The 16,177-nt window shown below is 37.5% G+C and overlaps 1 protein-coding gene across 5 annotated transcripts in view; it reads right to left on the reverse strand.

Annotated features, from left to right (window-relative positions):
- Rgs7 (regulator of G protein signaling 7) overlaps nt 1-16,177 on the reverse strand; it is a 403,213-nt gene that overhangs the window by 90,174 nt on the left and 296,862 nt on the right. For all 5 annotated transcript variants that reach the window (XM_085843207.1, XM_021156749.2, XM_021156741.2 and 2 more), the window contains 2 exons: nt 4,308-4,414; nt 647-698 (listed from right to left, as the gene is read on the reverse strand). In XM_085843207.1, coding sequence (XP_085699333.1) covers nt 647-698; nt 4,308-4,414 — 159 coding nt within the window. The remainder of the gene's footprint in view (nt 1-646; nt 699-4,307; nt 4,415-16,177) is intronic.

Here is a 16,177-nt window from a genome sequence, read left to right on the forward strand (position 1 = left end):
CAGGAAAATATTACCTACAGGAAAATGTATGAAGATGAACACTGTTTAGGGGTAAGATTTTCCTTATAAAGCTTAATTGAAATCTTCAGTAATTGAGCTTGGATTATGCTGAGGTCACTAAATTCCATTTATTAGGATTAAATTTGCTATTGTACATTTTTTGGCTTACCTGTGGCCTTTCTATGTTTAACATAACCTTCTGGTGTAGGATCACAGGACATCTTGATAACATCAAGCAAAGTACAGGTTTGGGGAGTCTGGGGAAGCTGAAGGAGAACTAGGTAGAAGTCTGGCTCTCTGGAAACCATTTGTCACTCTCCCTAGTTACCTAGGATGCTATGGAAAACCAACCACAACCGTTTGAGGGTTGTTTATAGCACTCCAGTGTAAGCAGGGGCTCTTCTTTAACAGATGCAGAGAGCACTTTACTGTCGAATAAGCTTCCATACATTAGTTGAGTGTTATCAACATTGATCCATAACTAGAACTGTGGTTTACTTTCTCGTTAATAAAAGCAACAGAATTCAAGTGCTTGTTATATAGACACATAAGTGGTTAAGGCCAACAAAATCAAACCAAACCAAACCAAACCAAACCAAACCAAACCAAACCAAACCAAACCAAAAAACCTGAGTATTATACTGACCATAGTCTGTGTTTTCTGGCTCCCAACAATTTGATGGCCAAAAATAGGGTGTCTATGGAGAAAAAAAAAAGAGGAATCTTGGTTAGACACATAAATATTTAGTAGACTTTCTGTTTTGCAGTCTGTGTTTATCGTCAGTGGCTATCTTACAACATACATTTTAAACCAAGAGAAAGCTCCCAGAGAGGCATTACAAGGTTCTCATCTAGATGTACTGACAAATTTCAAAGCCTTCAGACCTGCCAAATGTCATCAGGGCTGAAAAGTGGTGTTCATTTTCTAGTATCTCACCAAATGCACACAAGTTAAAGAATATGACTGCATTATCCAAACAAAAGCGTCTGTTTCAGCCTCAGAGGAGGCTGAAAGCAGAATATTATGTTCAGCAAGGTTTAGAATGAACCATGTTCACATATAATGACTTCTTCCTATGCATCATATTTCATTACTGCTTTTCATAGATTCAAAAACTTTAGCTGACAGAAACATTCCCTGGGATTTGTCAATTATCTGCAGGAGTCTATTAATTATGTAATACAGCTTTTAACATTAGTCAACTAGATGACCTTTGACCTTTTCTTAGAAAAGCATTGCTTCATAAAGGCATTTATTGCTGTAACCTTTTAAAATGCATAAACCAGAAATCATTTTTTAAACTGATAATATCTTTGAAATGATTAACAATAGCCAGAAAGAATTCTGACTCTGTAATGTTCTTGGAGTTACACTGAGTGAAATAAAAAAGAAAGTTTGATCTGGATTAAAACCTTAAGGTAATTAAAATGGTATGTTTTAAGGATTTTTCTAAGCCTGCTAGCTGAACTTAGCCTCAAGATTCCTGGTGAGCAGAGATTAGCATCAGCAACTCCATTCCCCTAACAGGAATGATGCAAGGACTCAGAGATCAGTGGCTGTAGATGCACGTGCAGAGGGTTGATTATATGTATCAACTAATTATACTGATCATTTATGAGCAATGAGCATATTTTGGGCAATTTCTGATTGTCTGATAATTTTCCTCTTTAGCAGAGTGACTCTTAAAGACGTAGAAAGGGATGCTGTGAAGAACTGATTGAGTTCTTTAGGAAGGGCTCTTTTCCAACTGGTCTGATACCACCAGAGGATCTTGACTTACCCTCTACTTCTTTGAAATTACTTCAACCTAATAAAGAAGGCTACTAATAGTAGTTCTCTGCGCATATGAACAAAATCACAGTAGGAATTCGGAAGGAAAAAAAGATTGAACCCCTAGGTTAAGAGGGATGGGAAGACGTATATGGAACACTCTCATCCTCTCCAATCTCACTTAACTCTGTGGGAGAGAGAACTTTGAAGATTTGATTTCTTAGAAATGAAATTTCAGTAAAGCCATGAGGAGTGAAGTAGCTAAAGACTTCTTTCATGCAGGTCTCCCACTTTTGACAAACCTTTCAGAATGAATATTGAATTTTTGGTGTTGCTTAATTTGTGTGTGTGTGTGTGTGTGAGTGTGTGTGTGTGAGTGTGTGTGTGTGTGAGTGTGTGTGTGTCTCTGTGTGTGAATGTGAGTGTGTATGTGAGTATGTGTGTGTGTGAGTGTGTGTGAGTGAGTGTGTGTGTGTGTGTGTGTGTGTGTGTGTGTGTGTGAGTGTGAGTGTGTGAGTGAGTGAGACAGAATCTTATGAGTAGAAAAAGAGAATTTTATCTCCAGAACTTATAGAAAAATGCCACAAAACCAACATTTTCCATTAAAATTGGAAACTTTTCTCAGGAAAAAAAATTTTGACTTATAATAAGAAGTTATGAGGGAATAACAAGCCATTATATTTTGATATTTGTTACCTATGCCTGCGGACATTCCAGACTTTAGGATGTTTTAATGCAAGCATGTCTCTTTTCCAGAGCTAGCCACCTTTGCTTCTACAGAACTCACTCCAGTTCCTGGTCATTACTCACTAGCCTTCGGCTACATAGTCCATGCACCAACTCTGTGAGGGAGATGTGAGTTTGGCCTTGGGAATCATGTCAAGTCTCACTTCCAGTTAACAAAGAGAGAGTGACTACATAATTTAAAGCTTACAGTAAACCTAAAATTAAAAAAAAACCCACATTTCTAAAACGTACTAAGACTATTACGCACATTTGTTGTGTCACAGCAATAAAATTAAGCTCTGGTTCTGGCTCTCATTCTGGTTACCTCAAATACATGTCCTACATCTTCTTTATGTTCTTAATGATGTCTGGAATCTACATGGTCCACTGAAGGCATTAAGAACTTAACCCATTGCTTTTAAATTGCTTCCAAGGTGGTGAATTTCAATTCAATTCAATTCAATGCAAGACATGTCTGCTGCTTTGAACCAGCCTGAAAACGGAAAAAGACACTGGAAACCCTCATGTCTTTTTCTTATTAGAGCTGTTCAAACAGAGACTGACACTTGCTACTTTACAGGTAGATATTTACTTCACTCTGACTCTGTTCTTGATTACTTTAGCCTTGTTATAGGAATCACTAATAACCAGATTTGCTAACCTGTCATATTTAGATCTTATTACACAGGTAGATAGATTTTTAAAAATATGGGACATACGATAATCGATATTAATAATATAATTTTAATAGATTTGCATAAGACATATCTAATAGCCCATTGAACTTGATAACCTCTGCCTAAATTTTATAGTTATGTGATAAATATGCCACTTCCTCCCATGTGTCCCTCACTGTATCCTAAAACTTTAAAATTCTCTTCTTTCTCTGGCTGTGCAGTGGTGCATTGAACCTTCATTCATGACTCACAAGCATGATTAAAACATTCAAACAATTTTTGTTCTGGGAAGGTTGAGAACAGAGACATAGGTTTTAAATTGTGACTAATTCAATACATTATCAGTAACCTAGGGCTATGGCTGAACTCTTTTGTTTCTTGATTAAAAAAAAATTAAGCTGGATAATTCTCAAGTGAGCAGCCATATTCAGTATTTCCATTCTGAATAAGATTTCTTTTTGTTTTTGTCTCTGTGTTTATTTGTTTGCTTTTGCTTTGTATGTCAGAACTTTTATTTATCCTATTGGTGGACATATTTTTGTAAGCATAAAGCAATCATTTCTTCAAAATTGGTGAGAATTTTTTAGTCTACTTATAGCTTCTATGTGAAAAACATCTAAAATTAGAACTGTATAAAAATGTAACCCTGTAATAGTAAATACTGTCTCTTAAAAACAAGAAGAGTTAGACACATATAGATAATTGCCTTGTCAATCATTAATATTACATATTCAGGGAGTTTGCTGGGACAGCAGGTAGTAATGGATTACTACTAATAGTAGTGATGGGAATATAAGTTTAGTAGATCTCTCAAGTTTAGTTAGATCTTCCTACTAGCTAGATGTGATTTACAACTGATGTCTTCCCTATTTCTCTTGATTCCAGTAAGTCACTACCTGGAATTTCCTTAAGGTCTCTTATGTTGAAATATAACTTTAGTCTTTACACCATTCAGCTTCCACAGTTTCCCATTGGTATGTGACAATTGATTCTCATGCTTTCACCTGAACATTAATTACTTTCTAAGTAGCTTAAGAAAACTACGTAATAGTTTCCCAAAGGTCTGTAAACATGGAGAAACAACGTTCAGGCGTTCTGATTTGCTGTGAAAGAGTATCTGTGTCTCCACTTACTTGAAACCGATAGAAGGTGCCGTCATCCTTGAGTGTGAGGACATGATCTGAGATGGGAAAGAAGTAGCCATGGGCAGCCATTAGCGTTCCCAAATGGAGAGCCTCCACTGTTCCAAGAAAGCAAAGCAAAATGAAAACAGCACTTGAAAGCCCTTTAGGTTTACGGGAATTTGTCGTTGTTGTTGATTACAAATGAAGGTCATTGTCTGGTTCCCTTTCAGCACATTCTTGTACCAAACTTATGATATCTTCCTGATCAAGTCCCTGTTGCATAGAATGATCTTTCTCTACAAAGTTGTGTGCACGTGCATGCATTTGTGTGTGTCTCTGTGTGTCTGTGTCTCTCTGTGTGTATATGTCTCTCTATATGTATGTCTGCCTGTGTGTCTGTGTATCTCTCTCTGTGTGTGTGTGTGTGTGTGTGTGTGTGTGTGAGTATGTGCATATAATCTCTCATTTCAAAGTTTAGACCTTTCTCTTGAGCATCAACATGTTTTAGTTAAAATTCTAGATCATGTGTGAGCATAGGAAAACAAAAAACATTACAGACACATATTGTAGCATGATACAAAGACTCTTGGTACTTCCCACATTTGTTGTAAAGATAATAAATAAACCTTGTGAGGTTATAGGAAAGGTACATGCTGGTATATGTAATGATGTCAATGATGTGAGACCAGGACCTATGCATAGTAACTAAGGGATGTCTGGGAGTGTTATACTTTATGGCTTATACACTGAATGATTTTTTACAACGTTTTAAGGGACTTCCCTGGTGCTCCATTTCTCCAGATTTGCCTCTGACAAGGCTGATTGAGGGTGGCTGACTCTTCTAAATGGTGACAGTCCTCATACTCTTCTCATTATTTTGGAGTTGGCCATCAAATGAAAATGTAAGAGGATCTTTGAGGAAAGCTAAGCAATAACAATGACCAGAAGCCTACAGCTTTGGTCAGTTCAGAGTCCTTGCATGCTTTTGGCAACCAGCCCTGAGCTGTGAAATTTAAGGTGGGTCACTTATCTTCTTACAGTCATTTCTAGTCTTTGGTTTTAGAGTCTGTGTGCTGGGAAATAGTATTAGCACATGTACCAGCCAAAGAAATTAAGTTACAGCACACAAGGATGATTGCAGAGTACAGACAGAAGAACAGAAAATAGAGTGGTAGAGAAAGTGAGTAAATTACTTCCCAACTGCAAGCCTGGGAGACGGTGAGACTCAGTAAGCCAAACAAACCTCAAAAATAAGGAAACATGAAAGGCAGTTAGGAGCTAATGTCTTGATGAATCTTAGAAAAATGTAGTGAAAGTTAACACATGGACCCTGCAGTCAGCAAAGCCCCAGACCAGTGAGTGTCAGCTTGATTCTCTTCACCCAGTCAGATTCCAGGATCATTGCACACTGTATTGGTATTTGCAGGTTCTTCTTCATGTAGTGCTATCACATACAGGCCTTAATAAGGACTTTGTGTTAAGAACCCTATCGGTGAACTTCCACTTTCCCTTGAGGAACAATAGTATATATTCATTTGATTTGACTGTATACAGTATCATTTTGCTCCTTGTTGAGGAATTCTCTAGATATGCTTGGTGCTGTAAAATTTGTCATGATCATTTGGTTATTATCCTCACATAGAATTTTATTGATGGGAATCCCCTCTAAGAGATTATGAACTAGTTTCTTCCTCAGTGGTATGTACAACCCAGGTCAAGGTAAAGTCAAACCTTTATCTTTAAATAGACTGACCTTCCAACGAGTCTTATAAAATAACTTCTAGGTCTTTAGTCAAATGCTAGGAAAGTCTGAGACTATAAACATCATTTCCACCATGAAGTCATTACATAATAAATGGGTGAAAAGTCCAGGGAAGCAAACTTTGTGTCTGACTTAGGACTTGGGAACATGAACCTACATAACCAATATTGTGTGATAGATAAACAAAGACTCCAAATATACAACACATCCCAAATAGGAGAAACACTGCTACGTGGTAAAGGCCAAAATGGTTTCCTTGTTATTATGAAAGGTTTGTTCAGAGCGTCTAAGTCAATATTAATGTTCATGTTGTCTTTTCAAAATACTTCTTCAAGGATCTGATATGAGCTGTTGTGTAGTGGAGAAAAGCTTATGTTGATATTACATGCATAACTGCTACTAAGAGATCTTAGTGTTAGAATGAATGGTCTCAAGGTTTATTTCTTTACTTAATGGTAATCACAGAGCTACATGCTTCCATGATCCAACTGCTCCTAAAATCCTATCATCACCTCAACTTAATAAGATCCTGGGAGAGCAGTGGTAATGTGTAAGTGGAGTATTAGAAAAGTTTAATGAGTACTCAGTCAAGATCGTCCTCCCAACAATGGCACAGCAGATGGCTTAGCATCCTCCAGCTGCTCAGCAAACTAATCACTAATTAATCTTCATGTATGAGTGATATTTGCCTCCCCCACACAGCTCAAGTGCAACAACACACCAACCAAAACATTGTAGTTTTTCCTTTCACCCATTTGGATATCCAAGTGATGTGTGCACTAAGAAAGACATCCCCAGATTGTCACCATGTGAAAAGCTGGTAGCAGCTGTGCCAAACTCAGGTACTCAGCCCTCCCTCACCTCAAACCTGGAGGTGATGTTTAGTGGCATATATAAAAGCAGAGAGTTCTAACAACTAATTTGTTTTTATTTTTGCCACAGTACTTCAAATATTAAAAGGTGGACTAATGTTATAATCTTTTAATTCTGTGTGAAGAGCTATATATTTATAGCCTCAATTTCAAAATCAAGTATTATCCAAAGACTCAACACTGAAGCCTCTCAGAGACAACAAACTATCTCACAAACATAGAAAAGTGTCGTGGCCAAGAAAACAATAATTGTGATTTTTTTCACTGAATTCTATGCATTTTAGTCAAAATCTTTTACTTAGGTTTTATGTAGATGTATTTTATGAAATACAGTTCTATGTAACAATAATTTTTAAAAGGCTTAAAGAAGCTCTTAGGAGGGGTTGGAGGAAGGGTGCATTGGAGGGCAAAGTGATGTAATTCTATTCTATTTTCATTAAAAACATGTTTTAAAAGTAAAAACCAAATACATCTGTATATACGTTCAAATGCATACACACACAAAATATATTTATATTAAAAATTCATCTGAGTCATTCCTAGCATATAGTTTAGATTTCATTAGGATTTATCCAGGTGTATGTCACAAGGAAGTCTAAAGAAAAGTTATGTTAGCTAGTGAGTAAATGGAAATATCACGATGTTTACAAGGGAAAGTTGCCTATATAGTAAACTAACAAGACTCTCATCCGAATGACTCCAAGTGAAAGAAGAAAGCTTTCCTTGAAATAGGGTGTAGTCATGTCAGAAGTTCTTCGAAACATAATCTTTAAGATCTGATAGAACTGGCATTTGAAAGGGCAAAGTCGGGCATTTGTGGAAATTATACATACAGAACATTTTTATACTCCAGTAAAGACAGATAGAAATGGACTCTTCCTGGATTAGGACTTTCTAAAGCAGTTCTATTTTCTCAGGAGTAGAAGGTAGTGAACGAAATAACTTGGGGTTCCATCTTGTTTTAAACATCATTTCCACATTGAAAAAATCCAAGTATTACTTGGTTTTTGCTGGTTACAAAAATAGATTTTAAAAAATGTAAATAGCAAGTGATAATAAAGGATAGATACTGGATGCAGCAAAGTAGATTCTGTTTAGGGGCTGAAGTTATGGTTCAGTGGGTAAATTGCTTGCTGTGTAAGAGCAAAGACTGGAGATCAGATTCCTAACACACATGTGAAAACCTTGAAGGTATCAGAACTCACCTGTGGTCGAAGTGTTTAGAAGGTAGAGACCAAGGCTACCCAGTGAAAACTAGCTAACTATAGTAGTCTGATTAGCAAGAGCTAGATTGAAGTGAGAGACTCTAGTCATAAAACATAAGATAGAACAATCTGGGAAGACACCTCAAATCAACTTCCAGTCTCCACATGCCAACATAGGTGTATGTTCCCACACATTTGAACATGTGTATACATATTTGAATACTATACACACTTTTTAAAATGGCTTCTGCTTGGAAGAAACAAAAACATAATCATAAATTTAATCAGCACAGAGAAATATACCCAAGTGTTCAACCCATGCAAATACTTTTTTTCTAAAAACTGTGGAGTATGGAAGTTGTGCAATATACTACCTGACTTAAAATCCACTTCTTAGAAGCTGTGTAACTCCAGCCAGGACCTTCTAGCCCTTGGGCATTCATGTCCTCTGGAACATGAAGTAAAGAAAATACCTCTGTTCTAAAGTTCTCTGTGTGCAGTGCCCTTAGCACATCAGCACCACAGACAAATGCTATGAGATGTTAGTTGATAGAAAATGACTCAATCTGTACCACTTCATGTAGTCAAAAGGAGCTGGGAAGCTGGTATTAGACTAGACTTCTGCATCATAGCAAACACTCCTAACCCAACTCGGCTGACTCCTCTAGGTGATCAAATCAGGTTCTTTTAGTGGTACCACAATGTGTCTGCTCTAGCATATGCCTGTTTCACACACACACACACACACACACACACACACACACACACACACACACTTCATATTTACAGAGATAACATATTCTTCAAAGCACAATTGAAAGATGCCAGCAAGAAAACCCCCTGGTAGGAAGGCCATGCAGAACCCAACTGTGTCAAGGACTAACACAACCAAAGAGTGTACCATGGGAATTAATGCTGACATGCATACATGAAACCCAATGTGTGTGTGTGTGTGTGTGTGTTTTGTTATTGTCAGTTCCCTTGAGACAGTGTCTTTTATAACCCTGGAACTTACTATGTAGCCCAGGCTGACTATGAATATATGATTCTCACTTTGGCCTCCAAGTGCCAAAGGATTACAGGTGCATACCTCCCCACTTGTTAGAACACAAGATATTTTCCCAGGAACTTGGAGAAAATTTCAGTTTAAAGAGGATTCTGGAAACCAAGTCATGACTCTAATTTGATGGATATTACCTGATATCTCCTTTTAAAAACAAATGTCCAGACCAAACTTGAGCTCTATACTCTCTTCATAGTAACCTATGTAACATTAAAACTTCTTCAATGCTTAGCTGGCACACTCTTTTAATGTCTTTAACCATAGTTCTCTTTCACTTTATTTTGCTCTCTTTGGCTTATTGGTCACATGAATTTCATGATAAGGTATTTGAGTAAAGGGATTCAGACTTCCTCTACAGAATGAGCTTAAATGGATTTAGAACACCATTGCATACACTAGCAAGATTTTGCTGAAAGGACCCTGATATAGCTGTCTCTTGTGAGGCTATGCCAGGGCCTAGCAAACACAGAAGTGGATGCTCACAGTCAGCTATTGGATGGATCACAGGACCCCCAATGGAGGAGCTAGAGAAAGTACCCAAGGAACTAAAGGGACCTGCAACCCTATAGGTGGTACAACATTATGAACTAACCAGTACCCCGGAGCTCTTGACTCTAGCTGCATATGTATCAGAAGATGGCCTAGTCGGCCATCAGTGGAAAGAGGCACATTGGTCTTGCAAACTTTATATGCCTCAGTACAGGGGAACGCCAGGGCCAAGAAATGGGAGTGCGTGGTTAGGGGAGTGGAGGGGAGGGTATGGGGGACTTTTGGGATAGCATTGGAAATGTAAATGAAGAAAATACCTAAAAAAAAAAAAAAGAAAAAAGAAAAGAAAAGAAAGGAAAAGAAAAAAAGAAAAAGAAAAAGAAAAAAATTTCCAGACTAAGCTACTCCCTATCCTCTTCCTCCAAGAGTTTGCTCCAGCAAAGCAAGACAGAAGGGGGCGCTAACTATATCAACAACTATAGTTTACACATTGGTCTAGTTGGAGTCACACAAATGATTTCTTTGACCTGTTACACACACACACACACACACAGACACACACACACACACACACACACAGAGAGAGAGAGAGAGAGAGAGAGAGAGAGAGAGAGAGAGAGAGAGAGAGAGAGAGTCTCTAAAGACTCAAAAGTTTGGAGGACATAAACGGCAACGAGGATTCAGAAGTAGAAGAGTGGGAAGGGGCAACGGAACTCAAGTGGCACCAGCGTGGGGATTCAGATGATAACAGTAAGGGGAGAAGAAAGAAAGAAGGGAGAAGAAAGGGAAAAAAGAGACATACTTCAGTCATTGCTTGATAACTTTGTGATCTGAGAAACTACACTCTAAACAAATTCATCAGATACCATTCTATGCAAAGATACTCTTAGTGATCTGTCTGATAGATATGAGTTTACCAGAAAAAAAAATCTAAAATACCACAAACCCAGGAGTGTTCTGATATATAGTTCCTGTGAAACAAAAAGCAGCGTGTGCCAGGGGCTCTATTATGTGCTTTATAATAATCCTCTTTAATATTCACAAATACATGTTGGTTTCTACATATTGATTAAGTAATTAAAACAAAATTTTCACATAGTCAGGCCATTGCCAAATAGTGATAGAGTAGAGATTCATACATTTGTTCCAAAGTGTTGTAAACTATACTCTAAGTCCACATCCTTACTCACTTTAATTTCTATCTTCCCTGCCTTTGCTGCTGAAATCATCTCTTACACTTCTATTTTGTATCAAAATGACAGGTTTCAATTTTTTCTGCCTTTCTCTGCCAGCAAGACATAAGTAATGGCCATCCTTCAAATTGTACTTTGTAGATTTGACTTATTATTGACTTGAATATACTCTTCTACTCAAAATATGCTAGACTTGGGATACACAGCTAATAGACATTTTTCACAAAAGCCTACTCCAGAAAAGCTGTATCTATTTAAATACCTCAATAGATTAAAACTAATTAGTGCAGGTGTTCATTAACTGAACAATACCAAGATTCCACACAATCGTTATATGAGTGAATATTCTTTATATGTATGGTAGGAGAAGAGTTTGGTGCATAGTGAAACTTGTGAGAATACTGTGCATTCTTCACTGTATCACGATTCAACAAACCTTCATTCACTGAGGATCTTTGATAGGTAGGATGATATGGTTCAGACTATTAAGGGAAGGGCATAAAAAGAAAATCTGAGAGTCACATCAGAAAGGACAGGATGGAGAAATATAACCTGCCATTCCTGTCTTCAAGGTCCCCAGTGTTTTACACAGGACGTGCATGCCTGAGGCTGCTGATCAGTTGCTTCCCTCACAATGTTTGTGTAGCTGAGACGCTGCTGTTGAGCTAAGTGGATCTGTTTCTGGATGACCTTGTGAGTCTCACTGGCTCATGCATCCCTGAGCTCAGCTTTCTGAAAATTCTGATATATTTGGCTGGAAGCATCTTCAGTATTAAGAAGGTTTATGCCTTCTATATTACTTTGACATTTTAAGTGGGGATACAGACCAATGGTGACTTAGTATCTTGTCAGCTAAGTGGTATAATTCAGCCAATAAAAAGTCCTCATTCATATGAGAATTAGAAATCAAAACTTAGACTGAAGTATAATTAAAATAACCACTACCAATGATGAATTAGAACATAGTGTAATAATTCTGAATTGCATTTAAATATCATCTGGTTCATATTAAAGAATAAGAAAATATAAACTTGAACTTAAGAGACCCCAAAAAATGTCAAAACAAAAATTATAGGAAAACGTTACAAATAATTACAGATATGGAAATGGTACATTTTGAGAAAACTTAAACTGAAAGTTTCTGTTTTGAAGAACCAGAGATTAGAAAATAAGTAGTCTTTAAAATAGGGAACCCAATTTCTAATTCGGAGATTGAGTGATTCAACAGACACAAACACATCAACAGTATTGGGTTCATTTGATCAACATCATAGAACACTGGGGACTCAGCATTTGCAATCACTCCAGCAAATTTGTTACATGCCTTACCTCATTTATTCTAAAGCAATTTTGAATTTTATAACTCCTTTTGAGAGATATGAGGACCTGAAGTCATAGACATGCCAAGGATCACACACCTTGTAAGTAGAGGGCCAAGCCAACAAAGACTTGGCGAGACCAACCTTCAAGATTATCTTGGTTTTTTTTTTTGTTTTTTGTTTTTTTTTTCATCCATCACATTTCTCATGCTCCAATCACATTTGCATCATGCTTCTATCATGCATGCATCACACTCCCATCACGCTCCCATCATACTCATATCATGTTCTCATCATGGTCCCATCACACACCCATCATGCTTGAAGAGGTTGAAATGTTACATAAATTGCTATGAAGAGAGTATAGAGCTCAAATTTTGTCTGAACACTTGTTTTAAAAAGGAGATATCAGGTGATATTCATAAAATTAGAGTCATGACTCATGCCCCAAAACACGTGGGTCACAGAATTACACTTCTGAGCCAGTTTCTACTCACAACAGAATCCTAGCTTGTGGCCAATATTGGAGCTGAATAACTATATCCTTCCTAATCTCAGGTAAGTGACAGTCTTTAAGTGGAGACACAGCTTCAGACACCCAAATAGTCCCCTATTTCAAGGGCCCAAGGGTCTATCCTGCTGCTAATGCAGAGTTTCTCAACCTTTCTAAGGCTACGGCCTTTTAATACAGTTCCTCATGTTATGGTGATCCCTGACCATAAAATTATTTTGTTGCTATTTTATAACTGTAATTTTGCTCCTGTTATGAATTATAATGTAAATATCTAATATGCAAGGATATCTGATAAGTGACTCCCCAAAGGGGCTGTGGCCCACAGGTTAAGAATTGCTGTCATAATAGTATATAACATTATAGTTGGGAATATAGTCCTGGGATCAGAGTTGTCTGCTTACCAATATCAGTTATACTATAAATAATAAAATAATAAATTTATTTATTTATTAAAATTCTCTCACTTCAATGATCTCATCAATAAAATGACATTATGTTGATACACCATAGGATGATAATTACTATAAAGAATGCTCTGCGTATACTTATATTGAGTCATTAGCTATATTGGGAAGCCAAGTTAAAAAAAAAAAAGTCCCAAAGATGAGGTTGGTATTTGTGAAGGAGAAAAAGCAGAGAAATTTGCAGCCTACCAGCATCCTACAAGAACCTCTGTCTGCTTCAGTGACAGTCATATCAGACTATTGGGCCCCTTGTTGTCATTGTCCTTCAGTTTCTGACTGGGGAACTGGGAAAATCTAGTCTAGTGGGAAGGCACTCAGTGGCTCAGACTGAAACAGCTGGAGCAGGAAGTTCCCATCCTTCAGAGTTCAACTATTACCCTGCAGGGACTGCATTTGCACATGTCTTCCTGTGACTGCGCATCACACGAGACCCTTGTCCAGCTTTCTTCAGATGTATTTGGAGATACTTTGGATTATTAACCTTTGTAATATTTTTAACCTCTGTTTAAATGAGAAGCAAACATTTTTCTCAGAATGGTTCACAGTACTTTATTCCTTAGAAGTATTTTTAGATTGGACAGTGAGCACACTTTAAATTCTTCATAAATAACATAATGGCAAAGAGAAAAACGTAGGTAATACATGTAAACAATTCAAGGCCAATCTGGTCTACATAATTAGAGCTCTCCTTAAAATGAAAAAAAAAAATTGCCATTGTGATGCAACCTGGGTGAATACTGACAGAGAAACACCCGAGGGCCATGAAGTGATTGATGTAGAGTTAATTTTTGGTCCCTGTCCATTCAGAAACATTTTATGGTTGACATGTTTTTTTATGACTACCCCTTCCATTCGGTTACATGACCTGATATGAGGTAATGACCTACATTTCAAGAACCGATGCCCTGAAATCTCTTTTCTCCCCTTCTCATACTTGCTCTTTGTGTTTAAGTTGTTTCCCAGGCTAATCTTGACAAAATGATCTCCTTGTTTCTTAGGTATTCTTTGGTTTGGATGGCGCTAAGGCATGCTGGGCAATTATCCCACCCGTGAACCACCACCAGATCCTTCTTTTATTTGCTTATGTAGTGATTCATCTGGGCTTTATTACTATATAAATCTCCATCTATTCACCTTTCCATACATCCATTTGCTTCATCTAGCAAATAACTCACTGTCTGCCTGCTTTAGGATCTTGATGTTGACTCATGACAAAAGTGATTATGTCATCCTCTCTGCTTCTTCTTAGAAGAGATTTGCAGTGAAGTGAAATGCAGTTTGTTTTAAGAAGCAAAAGGTGACTTCTAATTTCACCAGGGACATCAGAGAGGTTCAGAGCAGTCAGCCACATCCTTTTAACCAGAAAAACCTGCTCAAGTGGAAAATCAATTCCTTTGCATGGACCAGAAACTTAAGGCTATAGCGCCAACTCCTCCCAATATGCATAGAAAGTTTCATCAGAGACACTACCAAGAACTAGTTATTTGGAGCAAGAGCTGCTGGGCCCATAAACTTGGAGGGATGTGAGAGAACACGGGAAAGAAAGAGGTTCCAGAGGGATCATAACTGACATATGAGGGGAAATTCATGGCATAGAAAGATGGAAATAAGACTTCCAAACATTGGAGAATATGGGGGATGTGCAAATGACCTACAAGGATCAAGACTCCTGTGGCCCAGGTCCTTCAGCTTCAAAATATTCAGACTTCCCTGGCCCATTCCTATCTCAGGCCTTTGAGCTTCAAAATATTCTTCCCTCTCTGGCTCATTCCTATCTCAAGTATGCCTTTCTATTTCTCAATAAGCAGTCCTTGTTTCTATCACTATTATTGTGTCCAAGTTTTATTTGGGACACAAGAACCTGGAGATCAGAGCAGGTGGCCTCTAGACTCGAATTCATGCATGTGACAGTAGGAATACTCATTAAGTCATTGTTAAAGAGCATAGGACTGCATATGGTTTAGTATGAGACTAGAAAACTCATAGTCTGGGTGGTGGGCATACCTTAATGATGGATTCTCACCAGATGTTTAAGGATAAATCCTAGAAAATCAAGACTCTGGAAGGAGGAGGAATTAGAAAAGAGAAATATTTGCATGTTTGTTTATTTGTTTGTTTTTGTTTTGTTTAAGATGGTGTCTCTCTATGCAGAACTTGCTTTCTTGAAACTCTCTATGCAGAACAGGTTGACCTCAAACTCAGAAATTTATCTGCCTCTGTCTACCAAGTGCTAGATTAAAGGTACATGCCACCACACCCAGCTGAAATACTTTTTTCTTTTATTATTAAGATCATTAGCAACCTTCAGTCCAGGAGAAAATACTGTAGTCATTGTTAACCAATGAGTAGAAAGTCACATCGTCTACAAGCTTGTTGTCTTGGGGAAGGGGAGAAAGAAAAGCAAATAGCAAAAGAGCTTAGGAATATTGTATAACCAATGTAGGAAGACTAAGATAGAGAAACAATGCATATATTCTTCTTGGAAGACAAGATCATTACTGCTCCAAAAGACAGTCCACCATCAGAAGATTTAACTGGAAGATCATGGACACTGTTTATAACCAGCATCTATAACAGCACTTCTATAACAGCAACACTATAACAGCAAACACTCTGTGGTTTGCAATGGATTATTGATATTTAAAAAAATCTATAAAACAGATTGTTTGAGTTTGAGTAGTTAGAGATGTCCAAAGTCAAAGGGATATAAAAAAAAAAATCAAACTTCTCAGGGATTTAGAAGACACGACTATCTTTATCCAAAGCAGCTTGCTACATGGAGTAACTATGAAGCAGGTTACCATAACCCTCCACACTGAAGGCCTCACTTTTGAGACAAGATACACGATGAACAATTTTAAGTAAAATAATCACAAGGAATGTGATTTTTAATTAGGATCTCTAATGAGAATAAGGCAATACATGCAAATAGATGAATGGAGTAAGCAGAGAGTTCTGTAAAACATACTTGAAGAAAGAATCAAGAGGAAATGGCACA

The sequence above is a fragment of the Mus caroli genome, unplaced genomic scaffold (genome assembly GCF_978045245.1).
Source record: "Mus caroli unplaced genomic scaffold, Mus_caroli_1 scaffold_1, whole genome shotgun sequence".
Lineage (NCBI taxonomy): Eukaryota > Metazoa > Chordata > Mammalia > Rodentia > Muridae > Mus > Mus caroli.